Here is a 22,961-nt window from a genome sequence, read left to right on the forward strand (position 1 = left end):
ATTTGTCATCAGTTGGCCACTGATACACAAATGAGCCCAACAGCAGCAACAATGACAGCAGCGGTCAGACAGGCTGATCATTACACACCCTCAGCAGAAAGAAAACAGAAAGACAGCTATCTGAGCTCTGAGATAGAGTTTGGAGAGTAGTGTTATCTGAGAAAGGCAGAGGTGGTGATTGTGGGGAGAAAAAAGAAAGAAATGGCTTGAGCAAAGTAGAAGTACATATAAATTTCATCAAGTTAAAGAGATAACAATGCATCAGAAAGGACAACAGTGGGGAAAACTGTTGGGAAAGGAGAGAGGGAGCATATCTGACAGAAATAAGAGTGAGGAGGAGTAGTATGAGAAAAGACAAGGGGTAGCATTATCGTTGTATTCGAGAAAAGACCGATGAGTGTTAGCAATGAAAAAGGATGACAGTGAAACACAAAAACAAAGAGAATACCAGTGAGACAAAAACCTCAAAAAAAGATAAAGCCTGAGAACTTTCAAGCACAGAAAGGCTCATTTTCTGCAAAATGACAAGGCTTCAAGAGTAGACTACAAACACCAAGGCTGTTCATCCTACCTGAGTTCCTCTTAGAGATGTATTTGACGCCATCACAAGCTCCCGAGGCGAGGAGGAGGAGGACGAGGAAGAGGAGGGATAAAGTCTTCATCTCTCTATTCTCCACTGGCACCTTCAGCAGACAAGACACAGTGGGGACAAAGTGTTAGAGATAGCATATCAGTCTGATTCTCACTGGCAATAACAAGCACACAGTATTCAGACTGTATCTAGAAACATACTGTAAACACAATTACAATGACACCATTACAGTGTGTTGAAATCAGAATTCTCGCCCCCTCACGATTGTTACAAGCTTTGGGGAAAGTTGAACTCTTGTTGATTCGAGAAGGGGTGCAAACAGCAGTCTGCAATGTCAAGTCACACACAAATCCTCATACTGTAATTCAGATGATATCAAACAAATCAGTGCCCCAATAATCGCCCCTTTATGTTCGGTACTTAGCTGAAGCATGTACTTAATCTACAGTTGCACATGGGTAAGGTTTAGAAATAGAAATATTATTGGGCATCATCCCATTACGCACTTGATGCAAAATGAAGTAGGTTAGGTTTAGGGGGAAAAAAAACATCACGACAATGTACCTTAAAATAACTCAAGTCCACTTGTATTCACATGGGACACGAACACCAGTCTCCTTACAAAATGTCCTGTGTTTGTTTGACCCATCCACCACCCCACCCTGCCTCCCTGTATGAACTTTCACTCTTTATGCTACTTCCTTCACAGGGTGAATTCCCCTTATTGGGATAATCATGAATATCATGTCCAGCAGCACAGAAAGAGACTGCTGAGAAACCAACAATAAGGGTGTATTTGACCAAAGAAAATCTTGGTCGACAGAAATTCAACCTAATCTTCGACCAATCAATTGGTCAATCGGGAAAGAACTGCACGTTATATCTAGATTAACTAAATTAGCCACAGTGCACTGAATGCACTCCACCTGGTAACATTATGTGTCCACCAAAGCCCTTTTTTCCCTGTCACAGGGCTCAACATTAGCACTTGCCCAGAGCAATTAAACTCTGTGTTCAAGCAAATGGAATGCCTCGAGTGAAAAGTAAAAGTGACCTCCAATGTAATATTCTGTCAGGCTTTCCACCTGAGCTGCTTGTGCCAGTCCTTCTCATCACGAAACACAGAATGGGACTGAAGAGAAAACTCTGATATATTGAACACTGTAGAGTAACCTTGGGGTAAATTATATCATACACAACATCTCTGTAATGCTGCTTGCGACAGAGAGACTTATTTTTAGCTCAGAAGCTAACCTTAGCCATCCTGCCACTCCAACAAGGGCGTCGGAGCAAACATTTCCCTTTCAAAAGCTTTGTAATCCAGACCTGAACTGCAGTATCCCTTTGGAGATTTAATAAAATACATGCATAGTAATAAAATCTGAAAAAAAATTCTTCTGTGATTATTTACCAGTTTTCAAAAAAAAAAATAAAAACGTTGAAAAAACTTTAACTTTTGAGCTGCACTCATCACTGCCGCCAGCCACACTACAAGTGCTGAATAACGACTGCCATTTTCCAGAGACTGTCGACCAATGAGAATTTGGTCAGGCAAGAGCATAACAACCAATAAATCAACCAACCACCCAGAAGTTTACAGCTCTAAAACAGGCTGCATACAGTATGCACTACCCTCAAAGAATGCAAAAGATCTTCATCAAGCATTGGCATATTTCATATTAAAGATATGATATAATGACATTTCAAAAAGCTGAAAGCCTGGCTTCTCCTGGCTGTTTGTGTTTCACTAGAAAAGGATGTTTACTAAAAAGATGCATGTCCTATCTGTGATGCAATAAAAATATTTGCTCCTTAACAAATGTAAGGTGAAGCAGTTCCTATGTTTTAGTGGCATTTAAAGAGTTGTAAGCACATTTTGATGATTATCAGGATCATATCATGAATCACAGTTATATTGGACAGGATAACTTTGACATGATTTTTATATATATATTACACCATGGATGCCAATTCCCCCGCACCTGAGCACCCAACCGCTATTGCAAGCATCCATGAGACAATCACAGTGTGAGGTGACCACGTCAGGAGAATAGGGCACTCCTTAGAATAGACACAGCAGTTTTAACTGTGCTAAAATATAATTACCAAGTTATGAGTGAGGACATTGACATTTGCAAAAGATAAGAAATTAGAGACACTTAAATAGTAATTGTAATATTACAGTATATGTGACTAAGTATGACAGTTTGGTAGCCAACGGAAAATTCGTAAAACCCCAAAAAGCTTTGTGCTAACCACACAAAAAATACTACCTTATCTAATCAGTGTATTGTGTTGTTCATCTACCCATTAGGTGTTTTCACTCTGTTTCATCAGAATGCGTGTAAGCCCGGATACATGTCGATGCCGTGTGGAGGTGGAGTAAAAGAACCAGATGGTGTTTTTATTGTGGGAGCTACCTTCTTGCATGAGCTAACATTAAAACAATGAATACTGTAAAGATCTCACTGTTTTATGGATTGGAGCAACACTGTTTGTCTTTTTTTGATTTGGTTTCATGATTAAATGTCTGTTTGTATCCCTCAGTCTTAATAAGCAACAAATGAAAAGACAAGAATACAGAAAATAGGGTACCCCAAATCTTGTTGTGTGTGAGCCAATATGTTTAAAAAGTGAAAAATGCTTTATTACAACAATGACAGTAAGAACAAATGGAAAAAAAAACATTTATATTGATCTGAAACACCAGTTTGGTGGGGGTTTTGAAAACATCTATTTTTTCAATTGATTAAATTCAAAATACAGAAACTAAATTAGATTCGACCATAGGCCATGAATACAAAGGCTGCAGAAGCTTTGGGGCACACACACATTTGCCGTCTTTGAGCCAGCTATGTGAAATCACATTGATAGAACACAATCAGATTTTCTCATGCTTTCTGTGTACAAACTGCAGTGTATGCATGTGCACACGCACACACACACACACACACACACACACACACACTAAACCAGAGAGAGATCGAAGAAGAAGATTAGCCATGCCAGCAGTCATTTCATTGTATTTTTCATACATGTGACAATAAAGGGGACTCAAACTCCAGCTTGACTGCTGACTGAAATCACATTTGATTCACATGAACAGTGGGATAGCTGATGATAAAACCTAGTAGGGTGTAGATATGTGAGGCACAGTCATTTGCCTTTGAAGATGGACAATGAATTGATGGAATGTGGATCTAAAACTGGGAGCAAATTGATGCAGAGAACAAAGTTGAAAGAACAACAATATGATAAAGGATACTGTATGATGTTGCCACTATCAGTTGGAAATGACTCATCTCTTCTGGCTTTCGAGGCATCTTTCCTGTCATCACTTGTAATTGAAAGCACAATATATTTCAACATTTTAGCTCTTGATTAAGATCCAAAAGCACACACGCTTTCTTTTTACCAGTAGCCTACAAGTACGTGGTGCCTCATCATCTTGAGAGCATCACAGGTGCAGTTCAAATCGTCATTATGATAATAATAACACTACAGTCCAGCAACCACTTCTAATTGGCTGAGTAAAGATCAAAGCCACAACGCACAACAAAAGTTTCTCACAGCAAACATTTTGTCTCGTCATAGTAGGAAAAGCACAGATAAGTCGCAGTAAACCTATGAGTGCACTGAAACCGAGGCAGCTAAATGGAATTCAGCCATTGTTAGTGGTTTTGTTTGCACCTGTGCTGTTCCTACTCTGATGCGTCAAAACAGCCAATGGACTTTTGTCATAGCAAACAGACCTGTCACAGCAGTTAACACAGAGGTGCAACTACTGATAGTCATGATGGCTCCATTTTGTGCAGGTGTCCCAGTAAACTAATATTTATAATAACATGTCCCTGACAATGACACATCTAATGCACCACCTACACCCAAAAACTTATCAAGCACTTTCACTGCTGTGTTGATGTTGTTGTTAATCCCATGTCCTCTGTTCTCCTTCAAGAATGAGAAGACATTTATATTTTAAATTTTTTGGTTTTATCATGGTGCCCCCATCTAAGTAGTAATTTCTCTGAATACTGTCAGTTGTCCATCTACATAGATGGAGAAGAGTGTTTCCATACAGCCAGTCAAATGTTTTCATACAGCAGCAATGTCACTGTTCTATCATAGCCTGTCTGCCTAACGGCCTAAATAACAACCAGCCATACAACACAAGAGCAAAAGACTTTTGAACATCATCCTACATTAGCTTTCCTGCTAAAGTTTCCTTCATTAACACATCTTGTCCTGCGCCTTAGCTTGTGGAAGGAGCCACCAAGCATTCACCACGGAAAAGTGCACAGCTAACATCAGCTGGAGGCTAACGTTAGACAGCTAATTAGCTGGTTAGCTGCAGCACATTAAACAGCATGTAACGCATCTGCGGATGTCACTTTAGTCCATGTAGATGCTGGTGTGGTCCTTACTCTTCAATAGCACTAACAACACACTCTCTCTCCATGACCTGTTCACTACAGCGTAAGTATGTGAACTTTTGTCTCTTGTTTGCCTCCTGAGGCTCAGCCTGCCAATCAGCTGAGAGCAAGAAGGGCATTTCTGATATTTTCCCAAAGCCTGTTTTTACGTCCTTTTAATTATAAAGAACTACTTAAAGACATCATCAATACACTAACATTATTTTTGACTGCAAGTAGGGATGACTAAATGTAATTTCCGCTGGACTTTAAGTCAAGGAAAGTGACTGATGTATTTCAGCCATGTTATTAATGCCTATTGGATGTGTGGCCAATGAAAAAGCAATGCTTCCTCCTGTCTTGGTGCAGTCTGCACACATAATTGTAGCATAAAAAACTGTTGTTAGCTTAATTAAATTCCTACTACTTTGCCTTTAGTACCAATTTGTGCCAACAGAAGTGTTACGATAAATAAAAAGTAGGTCAAGGCTGTACTTTTTCCATTGTGCAGGATTGGCTGCAGGGTGAGATTCATATCTCTTGCTTTTACAAGACAGTTACAACATGAGACTTGCCAATAATATCCAACATTAATTACCCAGCTATCATGTTGCCACATTTGTTGCACACACTGAATACCAGGAACCAATAGCGTTTGGCAGCTTTTGCTCCTGCAGTTTAAACTGCTGTTTGTAATATTTCAACTTAGTGAGTTTAACAATGGCATTTGATTGTCACTGTTCACTAACATGCAAAGAAGTCAAAAGTAAGCCATATTCTGAAAATGTATGTGATTCCAGAACAAACACAACAGAAGGGGGGAACGAGAGGGGAATGAGGCTACTGTGGACTACTGTGCATAGACTTCATGAAGAAAGATATATATATTTTTATTTTTATTTATTTTTTTGGCGTGAACAAAATAAAAGGAAATCATACACAGAAGATGGTAATGTGTTTTTCGTCTAATGAACCATCTCGTAAGCTGAAATGTATAAGTGAGATGTGTGAAAGTAAAGTCTAGTGTAGTTAGCTCATCACAATTGAAGTCTGTAGTGTGAATCATTCACTTTAGCTACTAATAGCTCAGAACTGGTTGGTATTTTTTAGATAGCTACATTCATGACTTCTTAAAACCATCTCAGTGCCGTATAAAAAAAGTCTTATGAGACAATAAAGTACAACATTAAAGGAAAAAGCAAAACATAATGGGGTTTTGTTTTGGCTTGTAAAAAAGATTTAGACATCCAGTCATAACATTTTAGGGCTTTTTTGGTTCCTCACATGTTATGACATGCACATGGGACCAACCAGACATAGCAAGACCCGTAGATTGACACTTTCTTTGTTTTTATTTTGCCCCTTTCTGGCCTCACAGTCTCCAGTCATCAAATGAAAAAACAGGTTGTGTCAGGTTATGTTATACTATAGCAGAAGAAGCTAAATTGAGCTGTTGTCTTCAGGTAAAGATATTGAGACAGGCACTCTGACAAGCAACACTGAGAAAAATCAAAGTGTGAGTCAGTCATATGTGGGTAGTTTTATCAGGTTCTTTTGGAAAAGTCAAAAAAATAAACAGAGAGAGAAAAACCAATGGAGGTCAGCATCAGGACCTTAAGTTTTTGAGACATAAACACTTCGAAATAGGAATAGGATACTTCATCAAGCCTCGTGAGGAAATGTATATTTTCTTTTGCCTCCTCCACAAGATGTTCAGGGTCAGTAACAGAACAGACGCCACAGAGCTGGTAAGGATTCAGTGTCTTGTTAAAGAACACTTAAGGACAAAGGAGACTCGGGGCCTTTTCACAACTGCCTTTTGTTTGGTCCAAACTTTAAAGTTTGATCCAAAACAAAATCTCCCTGAAACCTCCCCTGGACCACTGTCCAGACGAAAGAGCCAAACTTTGATCTTTCAAAAAGAAGTGGTCTCAGTCTGGATCAAATCCAACCATGGTTTGGTTCAGATCTAGTATGAAAACATTTTGGGATGGTTTTGACTCTTGGACCAATTACAGGAAGTTCTAGCCAGCTATCCTCATGGTAAAAGAGTAGCATAGCTCTTTTAAGGATTAGCTCGGTGTGTAGTGCAAGCGCAAAGAGTGTTTTGGTGATCAAAGCAGAGGAACAGGGGAATCACAGTGGAGGGAAAAGTGGGACTGATTTCCCAGGGCCCCAATGAGAGGGGGCCCTCAAAAAGCCTGAACTGAGAAGTTTGGTTTGTCTTTTTGGGCCCCTATCATTCATTTAAGGAGCAAAATGGTTTAGGGTCTGTCCCAATACCCACACTTCCCCTAGAAATGCCCCCTTGCACTTGGTTGTGCGCATTCACATTTAGGCTAGTGGTGTCCCAAAACAGAATTGAGGTAGTGGAAGTGGTTTCCAACACTTCAAACCTGCCCTAGATTCCAAGGGAGCCCCGGCCCACACTTTCAACGAAGTGGAAGATGAAATTTCCCAGAACACCTTGCGAAGTCAGCACCTTAAGCAAACTGTCAAAAACAATTTGTTACTGTATGATTGGAATGTAGGCAATACAAACAACAGCGTAAACTCATCAGCAACTCGGCTGAACACAGCGTCAAAATATTTAAACAAATCGACTTATCCGAACAAAATTGATCAGAACTAGAAGACGTCGTAGGCGCCTCCTGTTTTCAGCATTTCTTCTCCATTGATTCATCAGACAGAGAAGAATAAACATAGCATACGCCACAACACAAGCGCTGGAGCCGGCATTTTCAAACCTGAATGACTACCAGTATCTTGCATCGCTACTACGCGTGACGCATGCCTGCACGATGGCCACGCCGATTTGCATTAAGTGTCTCATTTCTTAAGGAAAGATCTCTACCCTAATGTTTCTCACTTCCCTCATCAAGGTTTATCTCACAAACAAGGGCACTCAATACCAAGTGGAAGATTTAAGGGCAAGAAATGGGATTGGGCCTTAGTCTCCCCCTGCACTAGGATTTGTCTCTAAACGCAGCTTATGCCACTTCAGTGACTTATGCTGCTAGAGCACTAATAAACACTGCCATGCCTTTCCCAAAGAAATCAGGATTCCAAAAAGGAAAGGAATAATAGGTAAAGTACATAAACTGACTTGTCAAAAAAAAAAATTCAAAAGGTCAAGAAAGGAAGGGCAGGAGCCCGACAGAGACTGCTTATGCATTGGGCCCAGAATTTGTTGCTACGCCCCTGCAGAGGAGAAATTAGTACATGTACCGTGTAGTAAATGAATAGTGTAGGTTCCAGTTTGTCCATGAAAAAACACTGCAGCTCTTCAAGACCCAAGTTAAGTCTTCCGCTTCTTGCCTCTCAACTGCTAGGTAAAGTAATAGGGTTAGCCCTGAAGTGAACATCAACAGTGAGCCCTGGGAGGAGAAACAAAGTCTCTCCTGTGTTTCCCGATCACAGTGTGGAGGCTGAAGCGGGAATGGTTAACAGTCAGAACTAGAAAGAGGAAAAACAATGCAACAAAACAAAAGGAGCCCTGATAGCACATGGGGAGAGGAGACCAAATGTTTGACATTTGGTCCAACAATTTTGTAAAGAGTGTTGGAAAAAATGTACAAAAATTCACAGTCACTTCTCAGTTATTTCCCAAAAGGATGAGAGACAGAGGATACAACAGCCCATCTACAAACCAATCAATTCAAGTATAGGGACACAACAAGGTGATGAGGACAAGTTGGGCCTAAGACATATTAAACACTGTACAAAATATCTGTATGCTTTTACTGTGCGCACACAAACACACACACACACACACACACACACACACACACACAGAGTCATTGTAACATTAAAAGAGAAAGAAGAGCATATGAGGGGTTTTTGATCCACTTTCTGAACCTTTTAGTCTGAAACACAGAGAGGCCTAATGCAACTGCTACAGGCTGTGTATTTTGTGTGTGTGTGTGTGTGTATGTGTTTTTGTACTCTGTACAGGGATGGTTTTGCCCAAAAGCAAAGGAGTTCAGGTGCAAGGTAGAGGACTGCACTGGGTTTGGGATCCTGCAGGTGCTGCAGGACTCGAAACAAATCTTGTGGAAGCAGGGGGTTTTAACTTTCCACAGTTAGTGGACAGTCAAAAAATAAACTGCAGGTCCCGCAATTCATTGAAATACCATGAAAGCGCTACTCCTGATCAGTGCATTAAAGTCTGTTTCTTTGTGTGCCTATCAATTAGGGTAAACATGAGAGCATGCAGGCTCACTGGCCAAACACATCCCCGCAAGGTAAACCTGTGCTTATGTCAAAGGCTCCACTGTAGCTTTCTCCGTCCCTAATTGTGGCTGTAAAATAGTGGATAAATTGTTTTGAAATAACTCATTTCACTACCAGAATTTGATCAGTTTGGTAAGGTAACAGCTGGAATGTCTAGAAGAGCTGCACAATTGGATTATTTTATCCTCATTCAAGTTAGTTAAAGGGCCAGTGTGTAATATTTGGCATGGTTTATTGTCAATCTGAATCTGAATCTGAATATTCTACCCATTAATATGTTTATACAAGTGTATAATCGCTATAAAATAAAATTCGTTTGGTTTTCGTAGCCTTATAATTATGCTTTTATATATATGTATATATATATACGGCAAGGGCCTTGCTTTAAAGAGGTCGCCATCTTGCGCCGCCATGTATGTACGGCAGACCGAGCGGACAATCCAGCCAGCCAGAGAACGCGTTTCGCGTGTATAAATGAACCAACGAAGACAGTGGAAGGAAGGAAGAAGGAGGAGGAAACAGCAGAGTGTGTTAGTAGTTCGTCGATAGAGAGTAGTGAAAAGTTTTTTTTAGTTATAAAATTTGCGAATGGACCACACTTACCACGCAACAGGAGAGAATGAACCCGAACCGTCATCTGCGAGGAAAAGAAGACGCAACTTCACTCCTTGTGATGCACTCTCTGCAGCGCTTTTCCTCCTGATGATATATCTCCCCAACGATGGCAGCAGTAGCACCGAATCCCATTCTGTGCATTCAGCCTCTCTTCTCACCCGCTCAGCATCAAACACATGGAGTTCCTCATCTGTATGCTCCGGCTCAAACAGGTATGGCTCTGGGTCTGTGTCCACTACAAGAAACTCTTCAAAATCGCGTTCAAAGTCGTCCATTGCAGCTGCTATAGTCCGGAGATATTGCTAGGCTAAATAAACAGCTGAGCTCCGTTTACCGGCTACGCTGTCAGTCAGTGTGCGGGCTGGAGATTGAGCAGAGAGGGGAGGGGGGTCCCCACTTAGAATGGTAAACGAGTATGTGTGTAAAGTTATGAAGTGTGTCTGTTACGCTAGAAGAGTCAGAGTTTGGGACGGAGTCTTTTACCCCCTGGAGTGTTACCGGAGTTTCTAGAGTGCTCAAATAAACTGGCCTTTTTCCCGAACACTCCTCTGGTCTCCTGCTCGTGACTGATTCGTTACAATATTGTAATATGGCTTAGATTTCTAAATAAACATTCACCTCGTCGCTAGATAGACCTACTCCTGAAAAAGTCGTGCGCAAGGCTTTTTGTCCCTACGAGGCCACCGTCATTTAGTGAGCGAGTGAGCCCTGCAATCTAGAATTTGACCACTATGTCAGTCACTGTTTTCAACCCATTTTACACACTGGCCCTTTAAGGACTAAACCAGGCAAAAGTCTCCATTCTCTGAAAGATAATAAAAGAAGTAGCAATAACCATATCTGGAGTGTTATTTACCTTAAAACACAATACAAAGTGAGATAAACATTTGCATTTTTTGTGTCGATTAGTGTTGCAACTGTAACCGATGGCTGTACGTATGTAATCAGCCCTAACCAAGCCAAACTGAGCACCCTGCCCCCCTCAGGCTGAGGGTGCAGGCGAGAGTGGAAACACACGTTGAGAGAGTGGGCAGGAGAAGAACATACGCTGCAGTAGCGGGCTGTAATGGTCAGAAATCCAGCAGGAGTGGACAGGAGCAGAGTGAATAAAACAGTCTCTTACAGGGCTTTAGTACAAGGGTTTTTAATAGCCTAAATGTCTAAACCACAAACAGGCTGACAGCATTAGATGCTCTTCAGGTATGATATTAAAATAGATATGATATTAAAAGGTCCAGTGTGCAGCATTTAGGGGAATACTTTTGCAGAAATGTAATGCAATATAATAAGTGTGTTTTCTTTAGTCTAAAAAGAAGAGTGTTTTTGTTCCTTAAAATCAGCCTTTTTCTATCTCCATAAGAAATGGGTCCTCATCTGCAGCAGGATATATGCAGAAATTCTGAAGTTGAACACTTCTTAAAACCTTTTTCAAGACCTTTTTCATACATTTTAGACCTCACTGCATCTTCAAGTTCTGAACAGTTACATCAGCAGCACACTCAGGGCTTGACGCTAACTTTTTTCCCCAAGGAGCACATGCGCTCCTAAGTTGAAAAAGTAAGGAGCGCACAAAGAACTTTAGGGGCACAATGTAAATTGATCAAATAATGTGTTATCCGTAATTAACGTGATGCAAATAGACATTTACAAGCAAAATTATTTAATGAATTTGTATACAAAATGTACAGAAAGGTAAAATCATCAAGTTTTGAAAAAGTATTGCAATTTAATTTTGTCTTTAATGTTATTGTCTTATATATATTATCTTTGCAATATGATTATCTTATATAATGTTATTACTATCCTAAAACATTCTCCAGGTCCTCTGAAACTCTGCAGGACTTATTTCCACCCTGCCCAGCAGTGGTACCGTGGAGAACGGTCCCTAACTGCTGGGAGAACAGAGCGGGCTTCCCCGGAGGTCCGCCGCTTTTCCCGGTCCCTCTTCTCCGCCACACTTTGACTTATTCCCACCCAGCCGACAGCCTGGCGGTGGAGAACGGTCCCTAACTGCAGGGAGAACGGAGCAGACTTCCCCGGAGGTCCGCCGCTTTTCCCAGTCCCTCTTCTCCGCTACACTTTGACTTATTCCCACCCAGCCGACAGCCTGGCTGTGGAGAACAGTCCCTAACTGCGGGGAGAACGGAGCAGGCTTCCCTGGAGGTCTGCCGCTTAACCCGGTCCGTCTCCTCCACATTTTGACTTATTTCCACGCTGCCCAGCAGCGGTAGCTTGGAGAACGGTCCCTCACTGAGGGGAGAGGGGAGAGGGCTTCCCCGGAGGTCCGCCGCTTAACCCGGTCCGTCTCCTCCGCCACACTTTGACTTATTTCCACCCTGCCGACAGTGGGACTTATATTCATTGTGCCGACAGTGGCTTGGAAAACCGCCCATAACCGTGTCACACGGGGAAGAGGGAAGGCGGCTGGAGTTCCTCCAACATTTGCGGTTAGATTATCATATTTTTTTATTAACAAAAATATAGGCTGCTTCGGCTGTTTTTTTTTATGCGCACATGTGCCCCTAAATATTTTTTACAGTTCGCACACACCTATTTTTAGTTGCAAATGCGAGTGAAACCACCAAGTAAGTAAGTAAGACCACCATCCAGCTCTCTGTGGTGGAGTGAAGCGCATCTCTGGCCTGTTCTACTAGGAGACCCCAATGTGTTGAAGGGCAACACATCAACCAACTACATAGAGAGACGATGAACTTCTAGTAGTGAAAAGGCAAGAATTTCTACATTGTAAGTAAATATATTCATTAACAAAAGAAATACATGTCTGTAACTTAGCCTAGCCTTGCAATCAGTATCCAGGTTTTATCCCCTGAGGCAAAATGTTAAAAGGGATGTCCAAATCATATTCTTTCATACGATAGATTTCTTTACGTGCTGAAATAGTGTACTTTGAGATGTAAGGCTCTCAAAAAGCAAAAACACTAAAGTTTCTTAATGCTTTCAGCACCTTTTAATAGTTGGGTTAACTGTGTTGGTGAACTGCATTCCCTTGTTTAAACCCTTATTTTGTGGCTTCACTGATGTTTACTTTATATCTAACAGGAAGAACAGAACAATATATCCCAGTTGAATAAGTTAATGTGAAAAAAATTATAATAACCAAGGAAACAGCAGTTTACTGTCCTTTCACAACAAAATTAAATGTGTGTTTATACGAATAAATAGATAAAAGGTCCCTTTAACTCTCTAGAGCTACAATAATTTTACCTCTTAATGTACTTTTCCTTAACTGTGAAAACCTGTGCCAAACAACAACAACAAAACACTGAAATTTCTTCTGACACTTAATAACCTAGCAGGCCCACACACACTCACAAACACACACCAGCGACTAGAAAAGAGAATGAACAAAATTAAACCTCATTGCAGGCCTGGGTGACATGGGCAACTTGGAACTGGAAACCGAGCTTAAATAAAACAAAAGTTGAGTACTCACAATGTCAGACTTCAGGTCACAGCGGTGGAGTGAACTGGCTGTTGACTGACCGTGTCCCTCGTTGTGAGAGGAGCTACAAGGCACACCTGGAGCCAATCAGGGCGGTTCAGAAAGTCCCTCTTGGTCAGCTATGCTAGTTAGCTCCAGAGGCTAATTACACAATATCGGCAGCGACTGCGTTGGTTACTGAGCTGCTCACAACACACACTCCCGGCTTTTCATTGAGCTCCAGTCTTAATACACTTTAGTTTCTACAGCGCTATAAGTTGGAAAGATAGGTTTCACCAAATGTAACTACATTTCTTATCCGTTTCCTGTCCCGTCCTCTGAGCGTTTTTTTCACTGCTTTCCTTCAGGGTCTGGAGGTCGCTGTCACGCGCTGGCTCTCCCGCTCAACCACACCGCTCATCGCTAGCTCCCGCCCACCAGCCAATCACATTACAGGAAAAGTGGATAGACTGTAAACAACGTATTACAAACAATAAAAAAATAAACTCTTAGGTTGTACTCTGTTAACTAAGCATTCCCACCAAGTTCAACACTGTAATCGCACTACTTAAAGCTGCAGAATAAATTAAACTGAACATGTTTAATATGGAGTAGAACCTATTCATATTGTTCATCACATTTATTTATTTATTTATTTAGACCAGAAAAAAAATCATAATCAGTAATTTAAATAAACGTAAAGGCAGATCAAAGTGCCCTAGGAGCTAAAATATGAGAAACGGATTTTAAAGAGTGTTTGTCTGCTCCTACATAATCTGCAAACATTAGCATGCTGAGCTAACTAGCCTAATACCTACAGTACTGTAATGACTTGGCTTTACTGTTAAAGAGTATATCAGAGGTAAGCTACATTATTTTGTGGGGCTACAGATAATGTGACAAAAACACTGTGTGACAAGTCAGAAGTTTTCCACAAACTTAAAAAAGTAATAGCATGAATAAGATAGCTAACTGTAGCTGATCAAATCTGCAAGCAGCAATATTCAGCCAACCGAATCAACAGTTGTTTGCAAAACATTAGAAGCCTGCTTTTATTTAATTCTGTGTGAAACCAAATACCATTTGATTAGGCAAGGCAAGGCAAGTTTATTTGTATAGCACAGTTCAACACAAGGTAATTCAAAGTGCTTTACAGAGACATTAAAAGCAACAAGACACAGTTTAAAACAATAAAAACAGTCAATTAAAAAGGGAAGTAGAAATTGAGAATGATAGTGATAATAAAATACAGTAACATAAAATAAATAAATAAATGAGAATGATAGTGATAATAAAATACAGTAACATAAAATAAAAACAGGCTCAATACATTGCATCTAAGAGCAGTAAGAAGTAGAATAATAAAAGGCATAAATCAGCAGTGTGTAGTTAAAAAGTACGGGCAGTAGAATACAGCAGGTAAGTATTTAATCTAAGAGTACGCTTCAGTAAACAATAGTGTTTTTAGCCCTGATTTAAAGGAGCTGAGAGTTTGAGCAGACCTCAGATCTACAGGAAGTTTGTTCCACAGGTGAGGAGCATAATAACTGAATGCTGCCTCACCTTGCTTGGTTCTTGTTCTTGGAACACACAACAAACCAGTTCCAGATGACCTAAGGGGTCTGGATGCTTCGTAGGGAACCAGTAGATCAAGCATGTATTTTGGTCCGAGACCATTCAGGGCTTTGTGGACCAGCAGTAAAATTTTAAAATCTATTCTTTGACTCACAGGAAGCCAGTGTAGCGATTTAATGACTGGTGTAATATGGTCCAGTTTCCTGGTGTTTGTAAGGACTCTGGCAGCAGCATTCTGAATCAGCTGCAGCTGTCTGATTGATTTTTTGTTAAGGCCTGTAAATATGCCATTGCAATAATCCAACCTACTAAAAATGAATGCATGAATAAGTTTTTCCATGTCTTGTTTAGACAGAAACCCCTTAATTCTAGCTATGTTTTTTCAGGTGGTAATATGCAGATTTAGTAATAAACTTTAAATGGCTGTTGAAGTTCAGGTCTGAGTCTATAATAACACCAAGATTTCTGGCTTGATTTGTAGCTGTCAATGACATAGAGCCAAGGTGAGCGCTGATCTTTGCCCTTTCATTTTTAGGGCCAAAAATTAACACCTCTGTCTTTTCTGGATTTAGCTGGAGAAAATTCTGGCACATCCAGTCATTGATTTGATGAATACAGTTACTCAATGAGAGTAAGGGACTGTAGTCATGTGATGACACTGAGATATAGAGTTGTGTGTCATCGGCATACATATGATAGGAGATGTTGTGATGTTCCATAATCTGGGCTAGGGGTAGCATATAGATGTTGAATAGAAGTGGTCCGAGAATGGACCCTTGAGGAACCCCACATGTGATCGTAGTTCGCTCAGATTCATGGTTACCAATTGACACAAAAAAGTCCCTATCTTGTAAATGAGATTTGAACCATTGTAGCACAGTGCCGGTGAGTCCCACCCACTTTTCCAATCTGCTAAGTAGTATATTATGATCAACTGTGTCAAATGCAGCACTGAGCTCTAGTAATACCAGGACAGAGGATTTGCATGCATCATTATTCTGATGAATATCATTTAAGACTTTGATAAGTACAGTCTCAGTGCTGTGGTGTGGCCGAAATCCAGACTGAAATGTGTTAAAACATTACTAAGAATTTTGAGTGGTAAATTATCATTATACATTATCGTTAGACTATAAGCTGCATCCTCATGTCAAATTGGAGGACCAGGTCTCCAGCTTTAGGCGGCACTACAAGGCCAGAATTTCATGCCCTTTTGCCACCTCGCCATTCTGTGAAAACGTACAATTGCAAATGCGGAAAGAGAGTTGTCTTGACTATAGCGCTGCATTGGAGGTAGTAACAGCACTAAAATGAGGTCTGTATAGACACCCAGCAGGATGGGATCATGGGCGGCACAGGTGTGATGTTTTGAAGGCGTGTTATGCATGTGACCCACCATTGGAGACTTAAAAGCAGCTGAAGGCAGTTAGCAGCTAACTCAAAGACGAAGAACAGCAGCAGATCGGCTACCATATAACAGGGATGGTAAATGGCTGTTATTGCCATGTTAATGCTATTTTCATTGTTCATAATGCTCTGCTGATATGTATATATATGTCACACAAGAAGCCAACACTGTTGTCTTACATGTCATGCCAGCATGCTATCACTGGAGTGGCATGATGCTGCCATTGTTTGGTTCTGTGTAAAAATGCAAAGGTGGCATAATGAAGAGACGTCGTAGTAGTCCTATGGCATAGTCTCTGTGTAAAAAGGGCCATTGAGACAATGTCCTGCATTTTGATCTGCTCTAGTTTTCAAAATTCAAACCACTACTGGACACATGCTTCTCTGCTGAAGCTCATGCTTTTTTGTGATTAATTACACTCAGTGGGGTGGAGGCAGCAGTCATTGTACTAAGTGACGTACCACAAAAGACACAAAAGAAGAACATACTCTACTAGTGTGTGTCCCACATTGTCCCACACAAACATACTCTTTGTCCCACATTTGGTTGGGATCTGGTCATCGTAATGATAGAGTGGAAAGCTTTAGACAACAGTAACTATAGGTGACGATTATGTAACAGTCAGTCAGGTAAGCAACAACATGTTAAACAAACATTTGATTGAGTGGTAGTCAAGTTCTAAACAGTAACACTCAACTCGTGGTTTGCCTTTTATGTTTTATGCTTTTCTAGAAACAAATGGTTGTATTAAAATTGGGACTATTTCGATGACAAACTATGAGCTTGGAGGCAAATTTTTCTCATAAGCGCCTTGTAAGATATGTCACGCTATAATAGGTGTTGGCAAGGAGCAGCAAAACCAGGAACGTGGTTGAGTGAGTTCACTTAAGGTGACTTTGGGACATTTTGCCAAATGTATAGTTTATCCATGAAAGAAAGAAGGCATGAAAAAACCAAACAGAAGACAAAACACAAGCTTAAATGATTTATCATGCATAATTTCATAACTCACTTCACCTTAGGGATACTACAAGTGTCCATATTTATTTTTTCCTTTGCTCTCACACGCACATTAAGCTCTCCTTCTTTCACACAGGCTTGCTCATAGTGGCTGCAGTCTTCCCCTAACACTCTTATTCCCACACAGACCCCCTCATCACCAAACACTGAGCTCTCTTTATCTTTTCCTCTCTGTCGTCCCCCATCCAAATGCTCAACCCCCACCACTGCCTCACACCCATCACATACATACACACACACCAAGGTCAGCCTCTCTCCCTGCCTCTTCTCTCTCCACACATGAACACTGACACACTTGCTAAGACAGCAGCGGCAGCTTGTTTGATGTTTGATCCACTGTGGATGCAAGCATGGAAATGGAATCTCATGGCATGCAAAAGTGTGTGTATGCATGTGTGTAGAGGTGGAGGGATAAAAGGAGTGTAAGGGTATTTGCGCAAAACCCTAATGACCTACAGAATAATTATACCATACACAGAGAAATAAAGAGAGAGAAAGGAAACAAGAAAGAGAGTAGATGTCAGCTTTGGGTGTAAGGGTCTGAGTGGGTTCGATGTAGACACATGCAAACACAGAGACAGAGAGAGAGAGAGACAGAAACAGAGAGAGGGGAAACAAACATTATTAGAGCATTACAATCCCCCGTATCTTTCATCCTCTCTGTTGCTTTGCTTTTCTGTCTGTCTGTCTCTGATAATGACACCCCAACACCAGAGCACAGGAAGATCTAAGCAGGGTCAGAGTGTGTATAATGCAAAGTGTCACACATTACTTGCACTCAGAAAGGTTGAGCTATGCAGAAAAAAACATACTTTTATATGGGTGTGAGTGTGTGTCTGAGGCCCCTAGGACATCATCTTATCAAAGTAAGGTTCAGTGGTGCCTTTCTTCTGTGTCTGTGTAAGGGTCTGTGATATGAATATTGTGTATAGTAGCAAGATGGGCAGAATCAGGAAAATAAACATTTTTAAGCTGCTGATAACATTTTTTCTTCTGACATCAAAGCTTTGTGATATTTTCTTGTGGTACTTCAGGACAGTGGCTGACCTTTCTACGGGCAACACAGGTAGCCGCCTAGGACGCCACCTGGAAGGGGGGCAAAACTGGGTTAGGTTAAGGTTTAGGGTTATGGTTATAATTTATCAAATAAAAATAATAAAATGTTTTTTCTTTTCTTCTTTTTTGACATTCAAAAAAATTGAACATAAGGGAAATGGTGGGGTGGAGTGTGACGGGAAATGATAAAAGCCATCCGGGGTGCTGTACAAAAAACAAGAAGAAGACGAAATTTGCAAATTTGCACACACTGTATTGTCTTATTGTTTGGTTATTGTTATTGCTTGGGCACCTAATGTGCAAATTTCAGCACTGCTTCAGGAAAGAGACTAATAAGCTGTTGATCCCACAAATTTTGTCTAGGCTTTTTTGGTCAGAGGTTAAAAGTTCAAATCATAATTCTAAACAATGTGCAAATTGTAATAACTGGTTTTATTCTCTGTCAAACACTTGCAGACATGCATGATCATACACACACACACACACACAAACACACACACACACACACACACAGAGACACACATTAAGACACCCACTACCACTATCACCCCCCACACACACTGATAGCAAGCTATTCTTGTCCCAAACAGACCAGTGTTAAGCCATTAGCCTGCTTCAGCCACACATCCAATATTAAAGACAGCCTCCAGCTCTACTCTGTCACACTATCTCCCAAACTGCATGAGTCATGCTGTTTTGGTTACAGAGGCAGTCTGTTTTACATGGAAACATAAGCCGCCTCGTCATCATTATGAAAGATTTGATATCTGTCCCTTTAATCCCTGCAAGAAGGGGTGTAATTGCTTTGAATCTGGTGTCATGACACTCTTGGCATCTATCTTAAATGCGACACTAAGGTTTATCACACAGGAAGCACCTTTTCATATTGCATCTAAATACTTCCATGATTCCAATCGAGAGGCATTTTTAGGATGCAACAAATTTCTGGAACAATCACACAAAACACAGTCACAATAGGACATCAAGCGCATTTTGATTTCACTCTTTCATCTGCAGAGGACCTCCAACTGGACAACCTGCATTCAAGTCTCTGTGTCAAGTATCCATCCCACTAAAGTGTCCTTGGGCAAAACAGTGGATTCTCTCCCATACCAGCTTCAGGGCAGCAATTTGGCTGTTGAGCCAGACCCAGAGTCAGATTAAAACTCTGAGGTGGCCCTAGAAATCAATGAAAACAGCAGCGGCACAAAGGAACAAAAGCAACTAAATAAAATGTAAGTGATGACAGAGCAACACAAGCAATACACAGATTCAATACAGTTATTAGTTTCCAACAATGAAATGTTATTATTTGCGAGAATTACATCTCTGCAGATCCATGACAATGTTCTATGCATTTTGAGTAAGTATTGTTGTTTTATTTTTGAAACAATGCACGGTAACCAGACTTCTTCTAACCTAACAGCCATTCCTCATTTAGGAACAATGACAACCACGGGAACAGTCAAGCCGGTCAACTGATTTGCAGTTACTCTTCATTCATGTTGTTTAATCACCTGCTGAGTCATCTGAAGCTCTCACACACTCAGTGTTGCACAGTGTTGTGTTTGTCCTGCACTGTAGAGAGGGGGGTAGTTAGTGCAGTGTTTCCAACTGTCTTGCTTGATTTGATGACTTTCAAGACCCATGGATGTAGAAAACTGTATGCAGCGTAGGTTTGGGGCTCTGTTCACTCCTTTGAAAGTTGTTCAATTGTGCATGAAGCCAAAAAAGTTTGACTTCCTGGCTATGAAATTACTTGGATCTTTTGCATTTTGGGCCCATAGAGCAAATGGACTACAGACTTCCACCGGCCAAGCGGACAACTTTCAGTTTAGCACTCTACTAGCTTGAATAGGCATTAAATTACTTTACTGTGCAGCTCTACAAGACTTATGAAAAGTTACTAGATCAAGTAGATCAAATTCTGATAGTGTCATGGCTTATTTTTATAGGGGTTATGATACTGATTTACATACATCTTTTTCCCAAGGTTAATCTATGGGAGAAAGTCTTCTTGGGCCCACTGGCATCGCATAACAGACCTGGAAGTTGTAGTTCCACAGTTTGGCCACTATGTCAAATTAGCTTTAAAGTTGGCGCTGTTCCTGGGTGCTTGTAAAGACCTCTTTAGCAACACCTTTTCAGAAAAGCACCTAGGGCAGACCTGGAGTCGCCATTCTTAAGAGAGTCACCAGAATTTCTGAGTGAATGCGCTCTCATGTGGCTGTGACTCTGGACTGACTGTTCAGTGAGTGGGGGAGAGCAGTAGCATGTTCAGCCGACCTTGTGTCAGTGGACAGCTCGCTCTAAGTCCTATACCAAAGCTGCCCCAAGTTTATACCATACAGGTACACAGGTCCAAAAACCAACAGTTCTTAAAAATAATGAATTTTTATATTAGTTTGACTTTAAAATGTGAGGGCAACAGTAAAACAGTTAACAAAATGGATTAAGAACGACCCATTTAAACACCATTAACTGTTTTTGAAACTGCTCAAAAATGCTTAGCTGGTGTAAAGTTTTTGATCTAGACTGAACTAATGCTATCTGTCATATTTACATGCACATCAAATACTGTGTGTGATTACAACATAATTAAAGCAATGATATAGCAGAACCCATGAAAACACCATACTGATTATGTTAATGTGGTGAGAATGTTATTGAATTAGATATAATTGCATACATTACTGTAATTAAAGGCATCATGGAATTATAATCAACACTAGTTTAATATTTCCTACAAGCATCACAAATTAGATCCTGTTTCCATCTCCTGATGTGATGTGGAGGTAGAAATGAACAGCAGTCTGTATTGGGCTAGCCCATGCACACATTTAGACCACCATCTGTCACTCATGAATGCTTATAGGATACATTTTAGTTGATGAAGTCCCTACATCCATCCGAATGCAGCAAAACGAGCCGTGAAAGGTATGACCATTCCATCTGCAGTCCCTAATTTGAGAGATGTGGTGCACACTCATCAAGCCCTCTGCAATTATGCACGCCTTCTCTAATGCGAGTACCTTGATTAAATCTTGCACAACCAGCACCAGACTCTCACAAAATAAGTACAGAAACATCTGTGCTTGTGTGCACGGCAAACTGTTATAATTGAGCAGGTTTTTCTAAACAGGACAAAATCATCAGGATACTGGACAGTGGACGATTGTTTCCTGAGCGCTGGATACACACACAGCTTCATACCAACAAGACTGGGGACCTTTCTGAGTGCATGTTTGTTTGCATCAGTAACGAAAATGTGTGTTTGGGAAGTCCTAAGCATATGACTCGATCAATGAAACTTGGCTTATACTGCACAAGTTGTGTGAGAGTGTGTAAACTAATGTTCTGATATATCTTTGCTATTGTTAAAAATAGTGCCCAATCAATCAGTAAATCAACATTTGTTGTTTTTTGTAGAGGCATGTGAGAAAATAAAGTTTTATTCACAAATTCAAGGTAGCATGACATGACTGATTGATATATAAATGGTCATTTTGTACGTGAGGAATTCCTTGAAGAAACTCTGCTCCATAGCACTACTAGTGGTCAAAAACTCTGCAAGGCACCTTTAAAGCTACGCCTGTTGTAAACAAAGTTAGAATTACTGCCTTGCGGTTGTATGCCTCCACAAACCAGTCATGTTGCAGTTACAGTTCAATTCCATGTCTGTCCAGACTCATATGTAGCCATGAGAGTTGACAATACTTCAAATATCAATGTTAATGTAAAGAAGCTACAAATTCTAAAACATGGATGCTTCAGAAAATCCAAATAGCACAGAAAATCTAAGCAATCAGCACGGGTTCAAGATAAGTGTCACCAATTCGGTATCTGACCAAATTTCTCCCTGTGATTTTATTGAGCATTATGATGTTGCGGTGAAGTTGGCCTTTGACCTTTTGAATATAAAATGTCATCACTAATCCTATTAGACATTTGTGTGAAATTTTGTCACAATTAGTTTATGAATTCTTAAGTTATGGCTCAAAATGTATTTTGTGACCTTTGACCTCTGAAAACCAAAATTGAATCTGTTCATTTCTGAGTCCAAGTGGATGTTTGTGCCAAATTTAAGGAAAATCCTTAAATGTGTTTCTGAGATAATACATTCATGAGAATGAAACGGATGAACAGACGAACAGACGAACAGACGGACAGATGGATGGACAGGTGGACATCCCGGAAACATAATGATACCAGCCACTGTTGTTGCAGGACTAGAGGCATAAGAAAACAAAAAACCTTAAGGTTTGATGTTTTTCATCAAAGCACACTGTATGTGTAACAAAACCTGTACCCACTCCTAAAATCATCCCTTCATAGAGCTTCTCGTCGGCTGTGTATTGGCGAGAATCTGGTGATATGATACGTATCGTGACACAGGTGTTATGATTCAGTATACTATGATCTAAATCTAATTTTAGTAAAACGGCCAGCGTACAATTTACGACTCTGCCTGTTTCATAGACCTGTGTCCTTTGTGTTAATGCTAATGATATTAAGTTGGAGTGAAAAAGTCAAAAGCCTGAATTCAACACTGCTATCTAGTAGTCACAAAACAAGAACCTCTGCCACAATGCCATCAAATGCATGTAA

At 40.5% G+C, this 22,961-nt stretch overlaps 1 protein-coding gene across 3 annotated transcripts in view; it reads right to left on the reverse strand.

Annotated features, from left to right (window-relative positions):
* Window positions 1-22,961, reverse strand: part of il1rapl2 (interleukin 1 receptor accessory protein-like 2) — a 633,588-nt gene that overhangs the window by 518,109 nt on the left and 92,518 nt on the right. For all 3 annotated transcript variants that reach the window (XM_078169190.1, XM_078169189.1, XM_078169191.1), the window contains exon 2: window positions 572-683. In XM_078169190.1, coding sequence (XP_078025316.1) covers window positions 572-662 — 91 coding nt within the window. In that variant the 5' untranslated portion in view covers window positions 663-683. The remainder of the gene's footprint in view (window positions 1-571; window positions 684-22,961) is intronic.

The sequence above is a fragment of the Epinephelus lanceolatus genome, chromosome 7 (genome assembly GCF_041903045.1).
Source record: "Epinephelus lanceolatus isolate andai-2023 chromosome 7, ASM4190304v1, whole genome shotgun sequence".
NCBI lineage: Eukaryota > Metazoa > Chordata > Actinopteri > Perciformes > Serranidae > Epinephelus > Epinephelus lanceolatus.